Source organism: Euleptes europaea, chromosome 14, assembly GCF_029931775.1.
Source record: "Euleptes europaea isolate rEulEur1 chromosome 14, rEulEur1.hap1, whole genome shotgun sequence".
Lineage (NCBI taxonomy): Eukaryota > Metazoa > Chordata > Lepidosauria > Squamata > Sphaerodactylidae > Euleptes > Euleptes europaea.
The window spans coordinates 51,892,644-51,911,324 of record NC_079325.1 but is presented as its reverse complement, the minus strand read 5'-3'; the positions used below and the strand labels follow the sequence as shown (position 1 = coordinate 51,911,324).

The following is an 18,681-nucleotide window of genomic DNA, read 5'->3' as shown; positions in this document are numbered from 1 at the left end:
AGCCCCCTCAAAACCGCACTTTTCAGCGAATAGCACAAGCGAGGCGGAGACCGAAAGGCCTCCCAGGAGCATGTGCAGAGTACAGACCCTCCCCCCCTCTTCCCACAGCTGGAATAGAAGAGGAGGGGCTTCCAGAGTCCCAGCCCCCTCAAAACCGCACTTTTCAGCGACTAGCACAAGCGAGGAGGAGACCGAAAGGCCTCCCCGGAGCATGTGCAGAGTACAGACCCTCCCCCCCTTTCCACAGCTGGAATAGAAGAGGAGGGGCTTCCAGAGTCCCAGCCCCCTCAAAACCGCACTTTTCAGTGAATAGCACAAGCGAGGCGGAGACCGAAAGGCCTCCCCGGAGCATGTGCAGAGTACAGACCCTCCCCCCCCTCTTTCCACAGCTGGAATAGAAGGAGGGGCTTCCAGAGTCCCAGCCCCATCAAAACCGCACTTTTCAGTGAATAGCACAAGCGAGGCGGAGACTGAAAGGCCTCCCCGGAGCATGTGCAGAGTACAGACCCTTCCCCCCCTCTTTCCACAGCTGGAATAGAAGAGGAGGGGCTTCCAGAGTCCCCAGCCCCTCTTCGTCGGGGAGGAAAGCCTGCTAAGGGGGGGTGGGCTTCCCCTCACCCGAGAGACTCCTTCTTCGCCCCCCAGAGTCAGCAGCATCTTGCCCTCGTCCCGCACCACGCCGGGGTACTCCACGCACACCAGGCGCTTGTCGCGCGGCAACGGGGAGGTCGCCGCCGCCATTTTCCTCCGTGGGAAACCGCCGTGGTCCGCCTCTTAAACCGCCCCCCCGCTCCACGCCACGCTTCGGCCGCCGCTTCTAAAGTTCCGGGGAAGAAGAGTTCCCATTAGGCTGTAACGCTCCGAGCGTTACAGCCTAATGGGAACTCTTCTTCCCCGGAACTTTAGAAGCGGCGGCCGAAGCGTGGCGTGGGGCGGGGGACGTTTCAAGAGGCGGCCCGCGGCGGGTAATGGAGAAACCATTACGCCGGGATTTTCGGGCTCGCAAAGGGTTCTGGGAATTGTGGTTTTTTGTGGGAAACGATGCACGCTCCAGCGGCCTTCACGCACGTTGGATGATACCCTGAAGTAGTCGTTTGCAACTGGATTTTCTTTTCTTTTCTTAATATTTTTTATTGGTTTTGAATTATAAGTGGGATACATAAGAAAAGAGGGGTGGGGAAATAAACGCAGGGAAAAATGTAGAAACAAATCAATACATAAATATTGGGCAGTTTTAGTATATCTAGCAACTGGGTTTTCAATCGCTGCCGTGCATTGAGAGCGCATCCTCCCCCGTGTGATCAGTTGTGTCAAGTGTATGTCGTCTTAGGTTGTCAAATATACAGAGAGAGCGGAGAGGTGTCAGCGAGGAGTCCAAAAGGCTAAAAATAAAATTAAAAAATAATGCGAGCTGTCCAGTAGGCAACTGTGCAACTTGCATGCAAAGCCAAGAACCATTTGCAACAGGATTCGTAGGTGAGAACAATGTTAGTGTGTAATGCCCGAAATCATTATATGCTATGGGAAATGTCTTGGAAATGTATTCTTTGATTTGAAATATATTCTTTGTACTCAATAAAGTATATCTGCACTCATGAGCATGCCGCACTCAGCATATCAGAGGTGGCTTGTATACTTACACCAAGCACCTGCCCATGTTACAGGCCTCAAGTATAAGAGGCCCACTGTTGCTCCTTAGTTAGAAGCGAATTAAAGAATCCATAGATGGCCTTAGTATGCTTGCATAAGCTGGTTTTCCAGAGATAAGAACCAGCTAGGAACCCTCTTAGTTAGCCTTGGCAGCTGCCGGGGTCCAAGATAAGAAGAACTGCAGTAATTTAGGATCAAATAGAAAAGCACCTGACCACGAGGGTCTTCACTGCCCATTAGTGGGAATGAGATCACCATTTCTATGTAACGCCTCCGAATCTCTAATAGGGTATTCAAATCCTTAAATATCTATTATCGGTTCTATGTATTGACGCCATGTATTTCGTCTTTTGTACCTCCCATTACCAAAGATTATATCCGCGCTTGCACTCCTTTGATGTTTGTGTGAATTGTCCTGCTTATTTGAGGCAATTCTCACCCGGTGCGTACATTGGGCCTAATAAACAAACTGCTTTGAACTCTCAACCTCCTACTGTGTTATTGTCATTGGGAATTAATACAATAATACAGGCATATCAAGTGCTGCTTGCAAATTTGCTTATTTTGATTATTTACATACTGCCTCATAAAGCAGAAGGAATGCAAGCCGGATTAATAGCTCCAAAACTCTGCTGATGGGAGCCTGTGATTCGGGATTGTATGTAGCCAAGCGGATCGTCATTCTCCCCTCCCCACCCCAATAAACTTTTTTAAAAGTCATGTCATACCTTACATTAAGGCCAATCAAAATATCACAAGATCATCAAGCTGCCAAGTTCTCCGTGAGTCTTCATTATGCTGATGTTAGGAAAAAGTGGGTGCAGAGGAATAAAAATATGTGGTATAGTGGTTAGAAGCAGTGGACTCTAATCTGGAGAGCCAGGTTTGACTCCTTACTCCTCCACATGAGCGGCGGACTCTAATCTGGTGAACTGGGTTGGTTTCCCCACTCCTACACATGAAGCCAGTTGGGTGACCTTGGGCTAGTCACAGTTCTCTCTGAACTCTCTCAGCCCCACCTACTTCACAAGGTGTCTGTTGTGGGGAGGGGAAGGGAAGGTGACTAGAAACCGGTTTGAGACTCCTTAAAAGGTAGGTCATTTATGCATGGGGGTTCTACCTGAGGTTCATTACTCGCTGGACCCACACTTTCCTGTTGGGAATCTATGCACCAGCAGTCTCCAAGGTCAAATTAAGTCCCACCCCTTTAAATGCTGCTTTGTAACTGGCTTACTTGTAGTGCTTACTGTGAGAGAAAATCCCCCCCCAACCCAACTGCTACATAAAAAAGCATTTTAAGAACAACAACAAGCAATCTGAAAGGAAGGGGGGGGGAGAGAGAGAACTCCAAGCCTCGGTTTAAAAAAACCTTTTCTTCTGCTCAGAAAGAGCTCCCAGGAAGCAGGAAGTATTTCAATCCCCACCTCTGTCCATGCTGCTTTGTAATTGGCTGTGAGCGAAACCAAACTTGCCTGTCCTGCACTTTGCCTTATGCACGGAGACTTTACCCCGAGATTTGCTCAGGGGAGATGGAAGAGTCGGGTTAACAGGAATGGGACGACCCAGACATTGCGAGGGCTGGGTACAATGGACGGAAAACTCATGCAGAACTCCAAGGAACAACCGATTCAGACTGGGGGTAAACATGAGTGAAAGTACCCGTGCATAAACAATTGTACAGAAAATGGGAGTATAAAAACCAACTCTTCTTCTTCAGGCTATGATTTTAAGGTGTTTTGGGCAAGATGTACAGCAGGCTTAATTAGATTTAGACTCACCTGAGAATAAGACCTAGCAAATGAAGTGGGACTTATTTCTGAGTAAACATGCATAGGCTTGTACTGGCTGGAATGTGACTCAGTTGCTCCTTAGCCTTCTGGAATGGAGAAGAGAATAATGGCCCACCTCCCTGGGTAATCTTCACTTTGAGGAGCATGCATAGAAACTAGGGTTGCCAACTCTGGGTTGGGAAATTGCTGGAGATTTTGGGGTGGTATCTGGGGAGGACAGGGTTTGGGAAGGGGAAGGCCCCCTGTGGGGTATAATGCCTTAGAGTCCACCCTCCCAAGAAGCCATTTTCTCCAGGGGAACTGATGTCTGGAGATCAGCTGTAATTCCAGAAGATCTCCAGGCACCAACTGGAGGTTAGGAACCATAATAGATACCCACTAGACCTACTAGTTCAATCCCCGGCATCTTCAGTTGAAAGGGGCAGGTGAAAGACCAACTGATATGAAAGACCACCTGAGATCCTGGAGAGCTGCTTCCAGTCTGAGTAGACAATACTGACCTTGACAGATCAGTCTGATTTAGTATAAGGCAGCTTCATGTATTTATACCTACTGGATCTGGTGCTTTTCACAGCCTTCTGGCTCAAATGCAGAATCCCCCACACACCGTAGCCATGTACACCTCAGGCATCTGATAAACTGTGCTCTAGGTTTGATTCCCCGCTCCTCCACATGAAGCCTGCTGAGTGACCTTGGGCCAGTCACAGTTCTCTCAGAACTCTCTCAGCCCACATAGAGCCAGGCAATGGCAAACCACTTCTGAACATCTCTTGCCTTGAAAACCCTATGGGGTTGCCATAAGTCAGCTGTGACTTGACCGCACTTCGCACCACCAGTGACATTTACACCAAATGTGACATCTGCAACTGCTATTAGCTTTCAATCCACCAGGAGGCACCCTTTGACAAATATCTGAGATTATAGCTACTAAACAGAACAGAGGTTTGAACACTGAAGAATCTGCTGGAGTGAATTAGTAATGGGAGGCCAACCTCCCTCCCTAACCATGGCTCTTTGCAATTTGCAGTCCAGAATGTTGGGCCTTTTACACACATGTGTTTCTCTGCAGTGTCTAGCACCATGTCCATGGGGGGGGGGTCTGTACATGTTTTCCCTAGGGTTGCCAACCTCCAGGTACTAGCTGGAGATCTCCTGCTATTAAAATTGATCTCCAGCCGACAGAGATCAGTTCACCTGGAGAAAATGGTCGCTTTGGCAATTGGACTCTATGGCATTGAAGTCCCTCCCCTCCCCAAACCCCGCCCTCCTCAGGCTCTGCCCCAAAAACCTCCTGCCGGTGGAGAAGACAGACCTGGCAACCCTAGTTTTCCCCCTTTTGATGGTCATTGTTCGTTTCCCCCCATGTTTTTTACAAGTGCTTTAACACTGGTTTTTTTTCTTTGTCGATTTCATATACTCAGGGCAGCCCCTCAGAGAAACCCATAATGGTTTCCCAGTGTGGTAGAACATGGAGGAACAGACATAAGAATGTATTTATTTAAAACATCTCCATTGCATTTCTCTCCCAAAGAACCCAAAGTTGCAATAAAAAAAATGAAGACAGCAAATTTAAAAAATACAAACCAGAACTGAAAACCAAAACCAGACTTAAAACTAAAAATACAGGTGTTGATCTTGAGACCAGAATAGGTTTGCTTATACACAAGTCCTGATCAGAACTTGGAGAAAAGGCGAGTATGTTTTCCCCAGTGAGGCAAACAGTAATTCCACGGGGCCGTTTCACGGTAGGAAACTACGTAGTTGAGAACGAAGGCTTTAAAAATGGCAGCTCTCCCTGCCCTGCAATTCTCATCTATATGGGGCCCACGGTCATTTCTTTCATTTAAGAAAGGGTTGGGAGCTCATTCCCATGCATTCCACTAGTCTGGCCCTAGTGGAAGTCTGAGTTGAGGGTGCTTCAGGGCAGGGAACAGCCTGCTTTTCTCATCAGCTCCTTTGCAAACCAACCTTTTCTTTGATGAAAACATCAAAAGTGAAATGGAACTCTTAGGGTTGCCAACCTCCAGGTGGTTCCCAAACCTTTCAGGCCACTGCCCCCTTGGTTCCACAAACTCAACCCCAGCGCCCCCTATCCTATAAAAAGCATTATTCAAAATAGGGAGTTGCATGACTCACTAAAGAAGATAGTAACAATAAAATTTTAAAACAGTAATCATTGCACATCTATTCAAAATCAAATTAAAACGTTTTAGTTGAAATTTATTCAACAAAACTGATGAACTTGATCCAGTGGCACCAGCTCTTCAAAGTCTGGAAAAAAATCCTGATTGTGTCCACCACATTTGCCAGCATGGTGCCATAGCTTGGTCTATTGTGAATTAGTGAATAACACAGTTGAAGGGGCCTGCCTCTACAGCCCCCCTTCTTCCCCCTTGCCTCTTAGTGCCCCCCTAGGTAATCCCACTGCCCCCCAGGGGGTGGTACTGCCCACTTTGGGAACCACTGCCATAGAGTCTATGAGAAATAGAAGTCCTAGAAGAGCACCACACCCCCACTGAGCTTTCCCCCCTCTCCAAACTCTGCCCTCTCCAGGCCCTGGCCCCAAATAAGTCTCGCTGGCAGTCATGTCTAGGGTTGCTAACTCCAGGTTGGGAAATTTCTGAAGACTTGGAGGTGGAGCGTGGAAAGGGCAGGAACCTTAGTGGGGTATCATGCCCTACAGTGCACCCTCCAAAGCTGTCATTTTCTCCAGGGGAACCAATCTCTGTTGTCTAGAGATCAATTGTAAGTCCAGGAGATCGCAAGGTCCCACCTGGAGGATGGCAACCCTGGCTCCAGCCACTTTTAGCTGGCCGTTCCATGCTGTAATTTTCTTCCGGTTCCTCTTGCTAATCTGACATTGTGATTTGTTCACTTTAGAACTTGTTTTTTTCCTTGAGGAGATTTTGCTGAATCACCGAGGGGAAGGGAGGCGAGGCGGGATGACCGAGGCAGGTGGCCAAAAGCGATAATGATTCTGCGGCCACAGCAAACCTTGAGACTTCAGAAATGACAAGGCTTCGGTTTTGTTTTATCGATGCATTATTTTTATCCCACTCTTCCTTCCAGGCTCTCGGGGTGGCTCAACTCACAAATCAAGGAAGTCCAAGTTTACACCCTATATATAGATGGTCTGTGTATTCAGCATAACTTCTGAACGGGACTTCTGCTGGCAGCCATTCTGGGGAGGGGGAAGAGCTAAGCTCCACCTTCAAAATGGTGGTGCTAAGCTTCATGTTTCCTCACCCTCCCCACCTTTTAGCATAGGGTTGCCAACTCCTCCTTGGGAGACTTGGGAGTGGTGGGGTTGGGTTGGGAAGGAACCTCAGTGGGGTAGAATGCCATAGAACCCAACCTCCAAAGCAGCCATTTTCTCCAGGAGAACTGATCTCTGTCATCTGGAGATCAATATAAATATCTTTCTCAGAAGTGTAGTTCAAAGTTGTTCAGGCTCTAGCACATATAGCCACAGACTCTCTGGTTACTCTCTGGTTACTTGCCAGGTCCCTCTTTGCCACTGGTGGGAGGTTTTTGGGGCAGAGCCTTAGGAGGGTGGGGTTTAGGGGGAGACTTAATGCCATAGAGTCCAACTGCCAAAATGGCCATTTTCTCCAGGTGAACTGATATCTATTTGCTGGAGATCAGTTGTAATAGCAAATCTCCAGCTAGTACCTGGAAATTGGCAACCCTAGATATTTTACATCTCTAGGTCAGAACTTGGGATGGCATTTGATTTCATAACAGAAGCCTGTATTCTGGCACAGAGTGAGCCAAACATTGGGAACTCCATTGCCCCTTTAGTCAAGGGTCACCAACCTCCAGATGCGGCTTGGAAATCCCCAAGAATTACAACTGATCTCCAGACTACAGAGATCAGTGCCCCTGAAGAAAAAATGTCCGCGTTGGAGGGTGGGGTCTATGGTATTATATCCCACTGAGGTTGCTCCCTTCCCCAAAACCCCACCCCAGACTCATCCCCCAAATCTCCAGGAATTTCTAAACTCGAAGTTGGTAACACTGCTTCAATCAGACTGTGAGTCAAGGGGACTTCTGTTAGCAGAGTGCAAATGGAAGTTGGTGGTGGTGGAAAGGGCCGTCAAGTCACTGCTGATTTTTGGCAACCCCGTAGGAATTTTCAAGGCAAGAGACGAACTGAGGTGGTTTGCCATTGCCTGCCTCTGCATAGCAACCCTGGAGTTCCTCAGTGGTCTCCCATCAGAGTACTAACCAGGGCCAACTCTGCTGAGCTTCTGAGATATGACAAGATCAAGCTAGCCTGGGCCATCCTGGTCAGGGCAAATGGAAGTTACTTCCAAGTAAGTGCTCACAGGATTGAAGCCAGATGTCTTCAATCTGGCTCTGGGTCTTCTGAGTGTAGGGATGCCAGCGTCCAGGTGGGACCTGGGGATCCCCCAGAATTGCAGCTCATCTCCAGACTTCAGAGGTCAGGTTCCCTGGAGAAAATAGATGCTTTGGAGGGTGGACTCTATGGCATTGTACCCCACAGAGGTCCCTGTCCTCCCCAGGCTCCATCCCCAGATCTCCACGGGTCTCTCAGCCTGGATCTGGCAAATCTACCCCTCCGTCCCCCACCAGTGGCCAGGGGGGAACTGGCAACCCTACTTGAGCGGTCAATTGAATCCCTTTCTGTCCCCAGGGAAGAAACAGACGGGCCTGCTAGAGTGGCAGATGATTGACAAGCTGAGTCACCAGAAGGCCTTGGATGCAACCCCTTGAGGAAGAGACACATTCAGCAGTGGGGGGTTTTTTTAAGCTTCCTGGTTCCCAACTGAGGCCAGAGATAACTGGCATTGGGCAGACAGGAAAAACATGGCAGCTTCTCAACCGCAGCCAAAAATGCAACAAGAGCTCCAGGCAGAGAACTCTTGAGGAGAGAAGATAAAACACACCCAGTTTTGAAATGATCTACGGTGGGGGGGGGGGAGTCATGTGTTTTTCTAGGAGCCTTTTGAAAGAAACATGTTGGCTGAAATGTGTCGCTCCGGAAATCGCCAAGGAGTCTGGAGACAATTGGGGAGATGCTGAAACAGGTCATGGAGATATTTGAATCCCGCAGGCTGCTTTTAGGAAGTACTGTGAGGCTCTCTGGTTTGTAAAGTTTCTACTTTCACATCACAAGTCGGCCATGGGACGTGGTGTGTTGCAAATGTCTCTGGGGCACGGTGTAGACTGAACACCTGGTGTGTTCAGGGAGTTTGCTGGGCCCCTAAGCCCTGAGAGCGTGTGATATTGTGAGGGTGGCCGGCTCTGGGTTGGGAAATACCTGGAGATTGTGGGGTGGAACCTGGAGAGGGCAGGGTTTGGGAGGGACCTCAGCATGGTACTGTTGTGTCCTGACAAACACGCATACACACACATTCCATTGTCTGGAAGCAGAAGCATCACAGACACACACACACACACACAGCCCGATTAGACTGTCTCTACCCAAGGACAGAGGCTTCCCTTCCCCTGTTCCAGCACACAAGGAACTCTCTGGCCTCTATAGATTGCTTTGTTCCTCTATGACACTGGTTCCCAACCGGGGGTCCGTGGACCCCCAGGGGTCCGCGAGAACTAAATTAAGGTCCGCGAAACAAAGTTATAACCCCATAATAAATTAATATTTTCAATTAAAAGTTCTCTATTAGAATAATATTTGAATATATGTTTTTATAAGTTTAATGTTTAACTAACAGTTATGATTAAAGTTTCTTTTCAAATTCTCTGAATTTTTATTTTGACCCTTGGGGTCCCTGCACCGAACAAAAAAGTCCTAGTGGTCCCTGGTCAAAAAAAGGTTGGGAACCACTGCTCTATGAGAATGCGAATGGCTAGTTAGATGCGCGTGCGTAAGAGAAAGTGCTGACTTGGTATCTTTTATCTCAATGATGCTACTGAAGACTTGTATGGCTGAATGTATCTTTTACTGAAATGTAACCGCCTTTAAGGTATAAAGAGAACTGTTTCTCCTCTGCTCGGGTGTCACAGCCTCCAGGCTCTGTTTTGGGATCTGTTTACCCAGTTCTGTGCTTCGGCCAAATAAAAGAGCTGTAGTTCATCCAACCTCCTCCCTATTGTCTTCATTGGACCTCTATAGATAATTGGGTCACAACGGTACAATGCCGGAGTCCACCTTCCAAAGCAGCCATTTTCTCTAGGGGAACTGATCTGCAGATCAATTGTAATACTGGGAGATCTCCAAATCCTGCCTCGATAGGTTTGCCAACTCTCGCTTGGAAAATATCTGGATAGTTTGGGGTGGAGCTTGGGGAGGGGAAGGACCTCAGCAGTGTATAATGCCATAAAGGCCGCCCTCCAAAGCAGCCATTGTCTCCAGGGGAAGTGATCTCTGTCGCCTGGAGATCAATTGCAATAGCTGGAGATCTCCAGCCACCACCTGGAGGTTGGGTAAGAAAGACTCACAAAAACTGTAAGGTTGGCTACAAATAAGGAACAGTAGTAGGCTCAGTACTCATGGGTAATAAGCAAAACTCAATAAGAATAAATTCTTATATAAATACAATATATTCAAACAATGCGGAGCATATATATATTCAAATATATTCAAACAATGCGGAGCATATATATATTCAATATATTCAAACAATTTCTAACCACCTGGAGGTTGGCAACCCTACCTATTGCACAGCCCATTCGTTAGGAAATATTACCGTCACAGTTTTTTGTTGCAGGTTCTGCCCCCCCTCCAAGGCAGGCCATTTCAGACCAAGGACAATGGAAGGGTCCCGTCACAGCGCCCAGAGCCTGGGCTCACATTGTCACCATTGGCTTAGTGGCGTGCCCATCACGTAGAGCTGCCAACCTCCAGGCAGGGCCTGAAATTCTCCCCGAATTACAACTGATCTCCAGACTACAAAGAATAGTTCCTAGAGTTGCCAGCTTCAGGTTGGGAAATTCCTGGAGATGTGGGGTGGAGCCTGGGGAGGGACCTCAGTGGTGTATAATACCACGGAGGGGAGAGTTATTATCCCTGAATGTAGGCTGCAGGATCCTCCTAGGATATAGAAGTCAGCTGTCTGGGGTTTATTTGGGTAGTAGCACCTGGGCTGACCACTTTGTTCCCAGGTGTGGTACCATGCCACTTTAAAACGGTGTGTGTATGGGGATGATTTCCATGAGACCATAAAGAAAGGCAGCACCCCACTCCTCATCTAGGGACGCCAACTCTGGGTTGGGAAATTCCTGGAGATTCTGGGGGTGCAATCTGGGGAGGGTGGGGTTTGGGGAAGGGAAGGAACTCAATGCAGTATAATGCCATAGAGTCCACCTTCCAAAGCAGCCATTTTCTCCAGGAGAACTGATTGCCGTTGTCTGGAGATCAGTTGTAATTCCGGGAGATCTCCAGGCCTAGGGTTGCCAGCTCTGGGTTGGGAAATACCTGAAGATTGTGGGGGTGGAGGAGGAGGAGGAGGAGAGTTGGTTTTTATATGCCAACTTTCTCTACCACTTAAGGAAGAATCAAGCTAGCTTACAATCACCTGCCCTTCCCTTCCCCACAACAGACACCCTGTGAGGTAGGTGGGGCTGAGAGAGTAGGGTTGCCAACCTCTAGGTACTAGCTGGAGATCTCCTGCTATTACAACTGATCTCCCGCCAATAGAGATCACTTCACCTGGAGAAAATGGCCACTTTGGCCAATTGGACTCTATGGCATTGAAGTCTTTCCCCTCCCCAAACCCCGCCCTCCTCAGGCTCCGCCCCAAAACCTCCCGCCTGTAGCAAAGGGAGACCTGGCAACCCTATGAGAGAGCTCTAAGAGAGCTGTGACTAGCCCAAGGTCACCCAGCCGGCTTCATTTGTAGGAGCGGGGAAACAAATGCAGTTCACCAGATCAGCATCCGCCGCTCATATGGAGGAGTGGGGAATCAAACCAGGTTCTCCAGAACAGGGTCCACTGCTCTAAACCACCGCTGTTAACCTCTACACGCTGGCTGAGGAGAGTGGGGTTTGGGGAGGGACTTCAATGCCATAGAGTCCAATTGCCAAAGCGGCCATTTTCTCCAGGGGAACTGATTTCTATCGCCTTGAGATCAGTTGCAATAACGGGAGATCTCCAGCCGCCACCTGGACTTGGCAACCCTATCCAAGCCCCACCTGGCGCTTGGCAACCTCAGTCCCAGCCTCTTGGCACATGGAGCGCATGCCAGCCCCAGAGTGTTCAATCTTGGCCTCCTGCCTCTCCAGACCTCAATGTTTGCATTTCCTGGAGATTTCGGAGGCTCCCATTTGCAACTTTCCCGTTGCTTTGCGCGCCCTCGTTTGCATGGGGCCCATCTGCATATCGAGAGCTCGCAAGGGCAGAGCGGCTCTTTTTCCCTTGCCAATCTGCCTGTTGTGCGGGTGAAGTGCTTGGGAGGGGTGGGAGTGGCTCTGTGGGGATCTTTGTGTTCAGACTGGGCACCGATAAGGCCGGGGTTGACCTATCTTGCCCCGGGAGCTGGTCCCCCCCTCCCTGGCAGGTTTGCTTCTCAGGCTGACAGTTAGCAGCCGGCAAAGCCTGATAAACTTATCACCCCAAAGCTGAGCTGAGCTATGCAGCTCCTCCTCGGCCTCAGATTTCCAAGCTCCCTCTTCTGTGTTTTTAATGCCAGCAGCTATTGAACCATCCTTCCACTGCTAAGGTTGCCAGCCGTCAGCTGGGGCCTGGATATCTCCCAGAAGTACAACTAGGGTTGCCAGGTCCACCACTGGTGGGAGGTGTTTGGAGTGGAGCCTGAGGAGGGTGGGGTTTGGTGAGGGGAGAGACTTCGATGCCATAGAGCCCAATTGCCAAAGCAGCCGTTTTCTCCGGGTGAACTGAGCTCTATCGGCTGGAGATCAGTCGTAATAGCAGGAGATCTCCAGCTAGTACCGGGAGGTTGGCAACCCTAAAGGACCTGCAGGTGATAGACAATGGTGGCACACCTGGCGGTCACAGTGGAGATGTTTCTATCTGCATACACCACCTAGCACGGTTGGGGAAAGGACATACAGTCAGGAGGAAGACTGACCTATAGACAGAGGAAGGAAAGAAGCACAGGCAGGTGGAGATGTGAGTGGGCTGGAAGGAAGACATGGGTGGGGGTCCTTGTGTTGCTCAGCTGAGGAGAGGGGGAGCCAGGGCACACCCTAACCAGGGCCCCCCAAAACCTGGAACTGGCCATGCTCTTTTGCCCAGTGGGATGAGTAGATGCAACCAGGCCGAAGTGGTCTAGCCTATGTTTCATGGTGGGCCAGCGGCCAATTTCTGGAAGATTTTTGCAGGCCAGTTAAAACTCTTACGACTTCAGCTTGGAAAGAAGGCAGAAAGAAGGCGGTTAAGGGGAGAAATGATAGAGGTCTATAAAATTATGCATAGGGGAGAGAGTGGACAGGGAGAAGCTTTTCCCCCTCTCTCATAATACCAAAACGCAGGTTCATCTGCTGAAACTGGAGTGGGGGAGATTTAAAACAGACAAAAGGAAGTATTTCTTCACACAACACATAGATAAATTACCACGATGTGGTAATGGCTGCCAACTTGGAAGGCTTTAAGAGGGGAGCGGACGTGTTCATGGAGGAAAGGGCTATCCATGGCTACTAGTCAAAATGGATCCTAGTCATGATGCGTACCTATTCTCTCCAGGATCAGAGGAGCATGTCTATGATATCAGGTGCTTTGAAACACAGGCAGGACAATGCTGCTGCAGTCATCTTGTTTGTGGGCTTCCTAGAGGCACCTGGTTGGCCATGGTGTGAACAGATTGCTGGACTTGATGGACCTTTGTCTGATCCAGCATGGCTTTTCTTATGTTCTTATGAGCATGCTTATTATATTAGGTGCTTTGGAACACAGGCGGAATAATGCTTCTGCAGTCATCTTGCTTGTGGCCTTCCTAGCAGCACCTGGTTGGCCACTATATGAACAGACTGCTGGACTTGATGGGCCTTGGTCAGATCCAGCGTGGCTTTTCTTATGTTCTTAAGCTCTTATGGCATGCTAGACAGGGAAGGAGGCTTGGTGTGATCCTACAAGGCATATCTTTGAGCAGGAGGATGGGCTCAGGATGAGTTCAGTGCATGGATAGGGTTGCCAGATCTGGGTTGGTAAATACTTGGAGATTTTTTTTTGGGGGGGGGGTTAGGGAGGGGAGGGACTTCAATGGGGTATAATGGCATAGAGGCCACCTTCCAAAGCATCCATTTTCTCCAGGTGAACTGATCTCTTTCACTTGGAGATTGGTTGTAATAGCGGGAGGTCTTCAGCCACCACCTGGAGGCTGGCGACCCTATGCACAGATCAATCATGCCTTCACAATTCACTGGTCCCAACACCCTTAAAACACATCGGGGGATCTAATGGATTCTAGTTTGGAAAAACAAACAAACAAACAGAGCAGGCTATACCCAAAAATGTCCCCCATCACCACCAGGGCCCTGCTGTTCTCTCTCTTTCTACCAACATGCAAATTTAATCTCACTTCAGACCACACTTTCCTGCTGTCCCTGCCAGCCTCAGGGGCGTTTGGGCTGTCCTGCCCTTCAATCATGAACTTGCCTAGCCCCCAAATCTCAACTCAGCTGGAGAAAATAAGTGTCGATTGTTTCTGCCCTGCACAACTAAATCTTTCATGGTGTTAAGAAAAGGTTGCTAATATTTGGACTGCTTTGGTTAGCAAATGAGGGGCATGCAAAGCAAGCCCAGCAGGCCAAGAGGAGGGGGGGGGTCCTTCCAGCTGTCTTCAGCCAAAAGATTTTCAGCAGATTAGGAACAGTAGGGAAAGAAGCAAAATTTGAACAGCATGGGGGGTGGGATAAGGGGACACCCAGATTGGCAGCTGATTTATAAGGAAATTAGCAGGGGTGGGGAATAGAACCCCTGACCATAGTGTTCCCATCCTCCAGGTAGTGGCTGGAGTTCTCCTGGAATTCCAACTGATCTCCAGGCTACAGAGATCAGTACCCCTGGAGAAAATGGCTGCTTTGGAAGATGGACTCTCTAGCCATTTATTGGGGTTGCCAGGTCCCTCTTCACCACCAGCAGGAGGTTTTTGGGGCAGAGCCTCAGGAGGGTGGGGTTTGGAACGGGGAGGGACTTCAATGTCATAGAGTCCAATTGCCAAAGTGGCCATTTCCTCCGGGGGAACTGATCTCTGTCGGCTGGAGAGCAGTTGTAATAGCAGGAGATCTCCAGCCGCCACCTGGAGGTTATTCAAAATGCAAACAATCTCTATGGCTATATAGTATAATTAATCCAATGACAATATCATAACAATCAAAATATTTATATCTTTTGTTTCCTCACAAAAGCATATAATACCAAAAAGGTCACAGTATTTAGGACAGAATACAGACAGGTTTCCGGTAAGTGTCCTGTTTCATACTATTTTTCATCAGTATAACATAATAGTCCATAAATAATATGTATTCTCTTCTTGTTTAATTATCTTCTTCTTTTTTTCAGATCCCTTTACTGAAGAATGTAGAAGACTTGCTGCTCTTACGGCTATCCCACGATGTTTCTTATTCTAATAAAATTCATCATTATTTTAACTTGTATCATTGGATAATAATTTATAAAAAATAAGTAGGTGCTATAACATGCAAAATTATAAATATATATAAATATATACAAATACTTACTGACAACTTTTTCACGTCTAACATGAGTTTAAATGATTTCAAGTCAATGACTCAATTCACAACGGGATACAGGGTGAGGTGGAAGAGAGTATTTATAGAAACGCTGTTAAATTTCACATAAAGTTACACCCACTTCACAGATAGGCTGAATAATCGCACGCCGAATTTAACCCGTGCGGAATCATGGTGTTAAACAGTGTTATAAAATATGATTCTTTCTGGCTTAAGATCTTATCTACATTTTCTTTTTGGAATGGTCTTTTTTGATATTGCCAAAGAGCAAAAAATTTCAGGTCAGTGTCCCGGTGTTTTGCTTGAGTGAAATGGGGCACGATCGGAGCTTCTAAAACTGCATTGCGCACGCGTGACCTGTGCTCACCGATCCTTATTTTTAGGGATCGATTGGTTTGGCCTATATAGACAAGAGGGCACGGGCACAGAACGGCGTAAATGACATTTACAGAGCTGCAGTCAGTATGGCATTTGATTTCAAAAGTTTATCCGGTTTTCATACATGTGAAGCTTTTGACAGGAAGCGCATACGGACACATAACACAATGACCACAACGAAAATGACCCCTTCGAAGACTACTAACGGGGCGTTCGATATTATCTGTGTGGACTAATCTGTCCTTAAGGGACATCGTTCTCCTATAGCCAAGAAGGGGCGGTTCTGAGCAACCAGGCAATGTAATCAGCATATGCCAATGCTTATTAATAATCCTACGTATGCCTCCCACAAATGGAGTATATTGAAAAGATGTTGTTATTCTTTTTGAATTTATTTTAGGGCGTGTAAACAATTGGTCCCGTGGTTGCGCATCAGCTCTTTGCTTAGCTGCATCTATCAAATGTTCAGGATATCCCCTTTTGAGGAGAGTCTCCTTTAAATGGGCGGCTGTTCTATTGTAATCATTTTCCTTAGTAGAATTACGTTTAAGCCGTAACATCTGGCCATACGGTAGATTGCGTTTTAAATGCATAGGATGGTTAGAGTTGAAATGAAGTAATGCCATCCTATCCATGGGTTTTCTATATGGAGAAATCCAAATTGTACCATCATCATTTTTGTTAATGTTTATATCCAAGAAATTAATGCAATTGGGGTGCATTTTATGATCAAATTTGATATTAGAGTCAGCATCATTCAGTATATTTACCAGACCATCAAAATTATTAATATCATCTATACACATGATCAGATCATCTACAAATCTAAAATAAAATAAGGTATGTTGTAAGAAAAAGGTGTTAGAAAACATATACAATTTCTCAAAATCATTCATGAAAATATTGGCCACTGAAGGGGCCACGGCAGATCCCATCGCAACTCCCTTCACTTGTTTATAAATTTGTTTTTTAAATCTGAAATAGTTGTTTTCAAAAAGAAGATCCAAAAGATCCATCAAAAAATGGGTGGGTGGATGTTTGTCTATCCGGGAGTTCAATTTGTCCTCAATTATTGTTCTAACTTCAGCAAGTGGAACGTTAGTATAAAGGGACGCCACATCAAAGGTGGCTAGAATAGTATTGCCTGGAAATTTCTTGCCTTCAATTTTTTGTATAAAATCTCCCGTATCAAGTATGTATGACGGGGTTTCAGTAGCAAAGTCATGCAGATGATGTTCTAAATATTTGGAGATTGGGTCAAGTATCCCATTAATACCAGAAATAATTGGTCTCCCAGGTGGGGATTGTAAGGTTTTGTGGATTTTTGGTAATATATAAAATACTGGCATTCTTGGATATCGGTTGAACAAAAAATCAGCCTCCTTTTTGGTAATGTATTCCAAAGACAACGCCTCAAAAATTACAGTCTTAACAATGTTTAATACCTGGAGGTTGGCAACCCTACCATTTATGCAGGGCTGTTTCCTTCCCCACTGACTGCTCAGGTGCTTCGTTTTGACTATGCATGCCTTTCTCGACCGTCAGAGGTCGCCTTGTTCTCCCTGAGCATTTCCGGACATTTTGCCCGCATTTTCCGGATTCTCGCTAAAACAGCATCCAGAAAAAATGGGCAAAACGCGCAGGGAGAGCCAGGTGACCTCTGATGGTCGGGAAAAGCATCCATAACCAAAACGAAGCACTGGAGCAGTCAGTGGGGTGACTGCGAAGGAAACAGCCCTGCATAAATGGCCTATGGGATCATACCCTGCTGAGGTGCCTCCCCTCCCTAAACTAGACTTCGCCCCAAAATCTTAAGCCCCAAAACCTTAAGTTCCTTAAGTTTGCTGATTTAAAATCTAAGTGCAACCTCTATGGGGTTCAAATTTGAATTGAGGCAATTTACTAATTGCTCTTCATGACGTGTGGTTTACGCCATCTTATGCCCCCTGCCATTTGATGTATATTGGCTCCACAATGTGTGCTATCAGAACGCGCATTGGGGAGCACAGGTCAAGGATCTGTGCTAAGATCAAGGAGGCTCCGATGGTGACACACTATATGGGAAAGGGACATAATGACAACGACATGTCCTTTTTGGTGGAAATTGTGGAAATATCAAGCACACCCGTATAATCAAATAGACATACAACGCAAATTATTGCAACAAGAAACTAAATTTATATTCATGTTTAAAACCTTAGTTCCCAATGGTTTAAATACCGAATTGGGTGTTATTTTAAAACTATAGGTTTAATTTAGGTTTAATTTATGTATGGCATCACTCACTTAAGAAATAATCCTTCATCATTGCTCAAAGCTGTAGCTAATTATGGGCGGGTTCATATACCCTTTGAATTAGATGTGCTTTTCAAGGACACGTGAAACTACACAGGAACCTGAAGAGGTCTTTCTAATGGTCTACTATGTCCCAAGAAAACTGATTAATTATCAATATTTACTGGTGAGTAGGTTTCCGTTTTATAGCTATATAAGGTTGGTTTTTTAATGTATCGTTATGTTTCTTCATACATGGATGTGCACAGTTGGTAAAAATTTTAATGTATCGTTATGTTTCTTCATACATGGATGTGCACAGTTGGTAAAATTGTTTGTAATTTACACACTGTATTTTTAGGCTGATGAAGCCTGATGCGAAATGTGTCGAATAATATCTAGATCGCATATTCCTCAGATCCTTCGGATCATTACCTGCACCCTGACCAGTGAAACTTCCATTTGTCCGTGGCTAGAAGATCCACCTTAGCCCGACCTCCTGCTGACGTCATTGCTGCTTCGCGCGGGACTGTTGTGTTGGGATAGCTTCAGCATCTCCCGGACTTTGGCGCTCCGCGCGTCTTTCTTCAGGGTGACAGACTATTATTTGTTTCACTGTTGGTAACAAGATGTTTCTGTGCCTTCTAAAATTCAAATTGTTGTATGATTGTGTTTTTGTACCTTGTATCCAAGATTTTGTATTTTGTATTTGAGACGAATATAATAAGTTTATAGAGCCTAGTGCTGTAACTTTTGAATGTGGTGAACTACCTGGAGGTTGGCAACCCTACTTGTCTTGTCCACAAGGAAAATCCAGACAGGAATTATTGCTATAGCACTACAATAGCACAATATCCAGCAATGTGCTGGATAAAAGGGTAAAAAGAGTAGCTTGAATCTTTGCTACTGTGAACTTTGGGTGAGGGGGTGCTTTGTCAGCCCAGAAAATGAG

General features: G+C 46.7%; 1 protein-coding gene across 1 annotated transcript in view; it reads right to left on the bottom strand.

The window, feature by feature from the left end:
- The window catches only part of GTF3C5 (general transcription factor IIIC subunit 5), a 29,512-nt gene extending 28,771 nt beyond the window's left edge, over positions 1–741 (bottom strand). Inside the window, exon 1 of the mRNA XM_056860515.1 lies at positions 619–741. Within this exon, the coding sequence (XP_056716493.1) occupies positions 619–741 (123 nt within the window). The remainder of the gene's footprint in view (positions 1–618) is intronic.
- Positions 742–18,681: the final 17,940 nt, after the last annotated feature.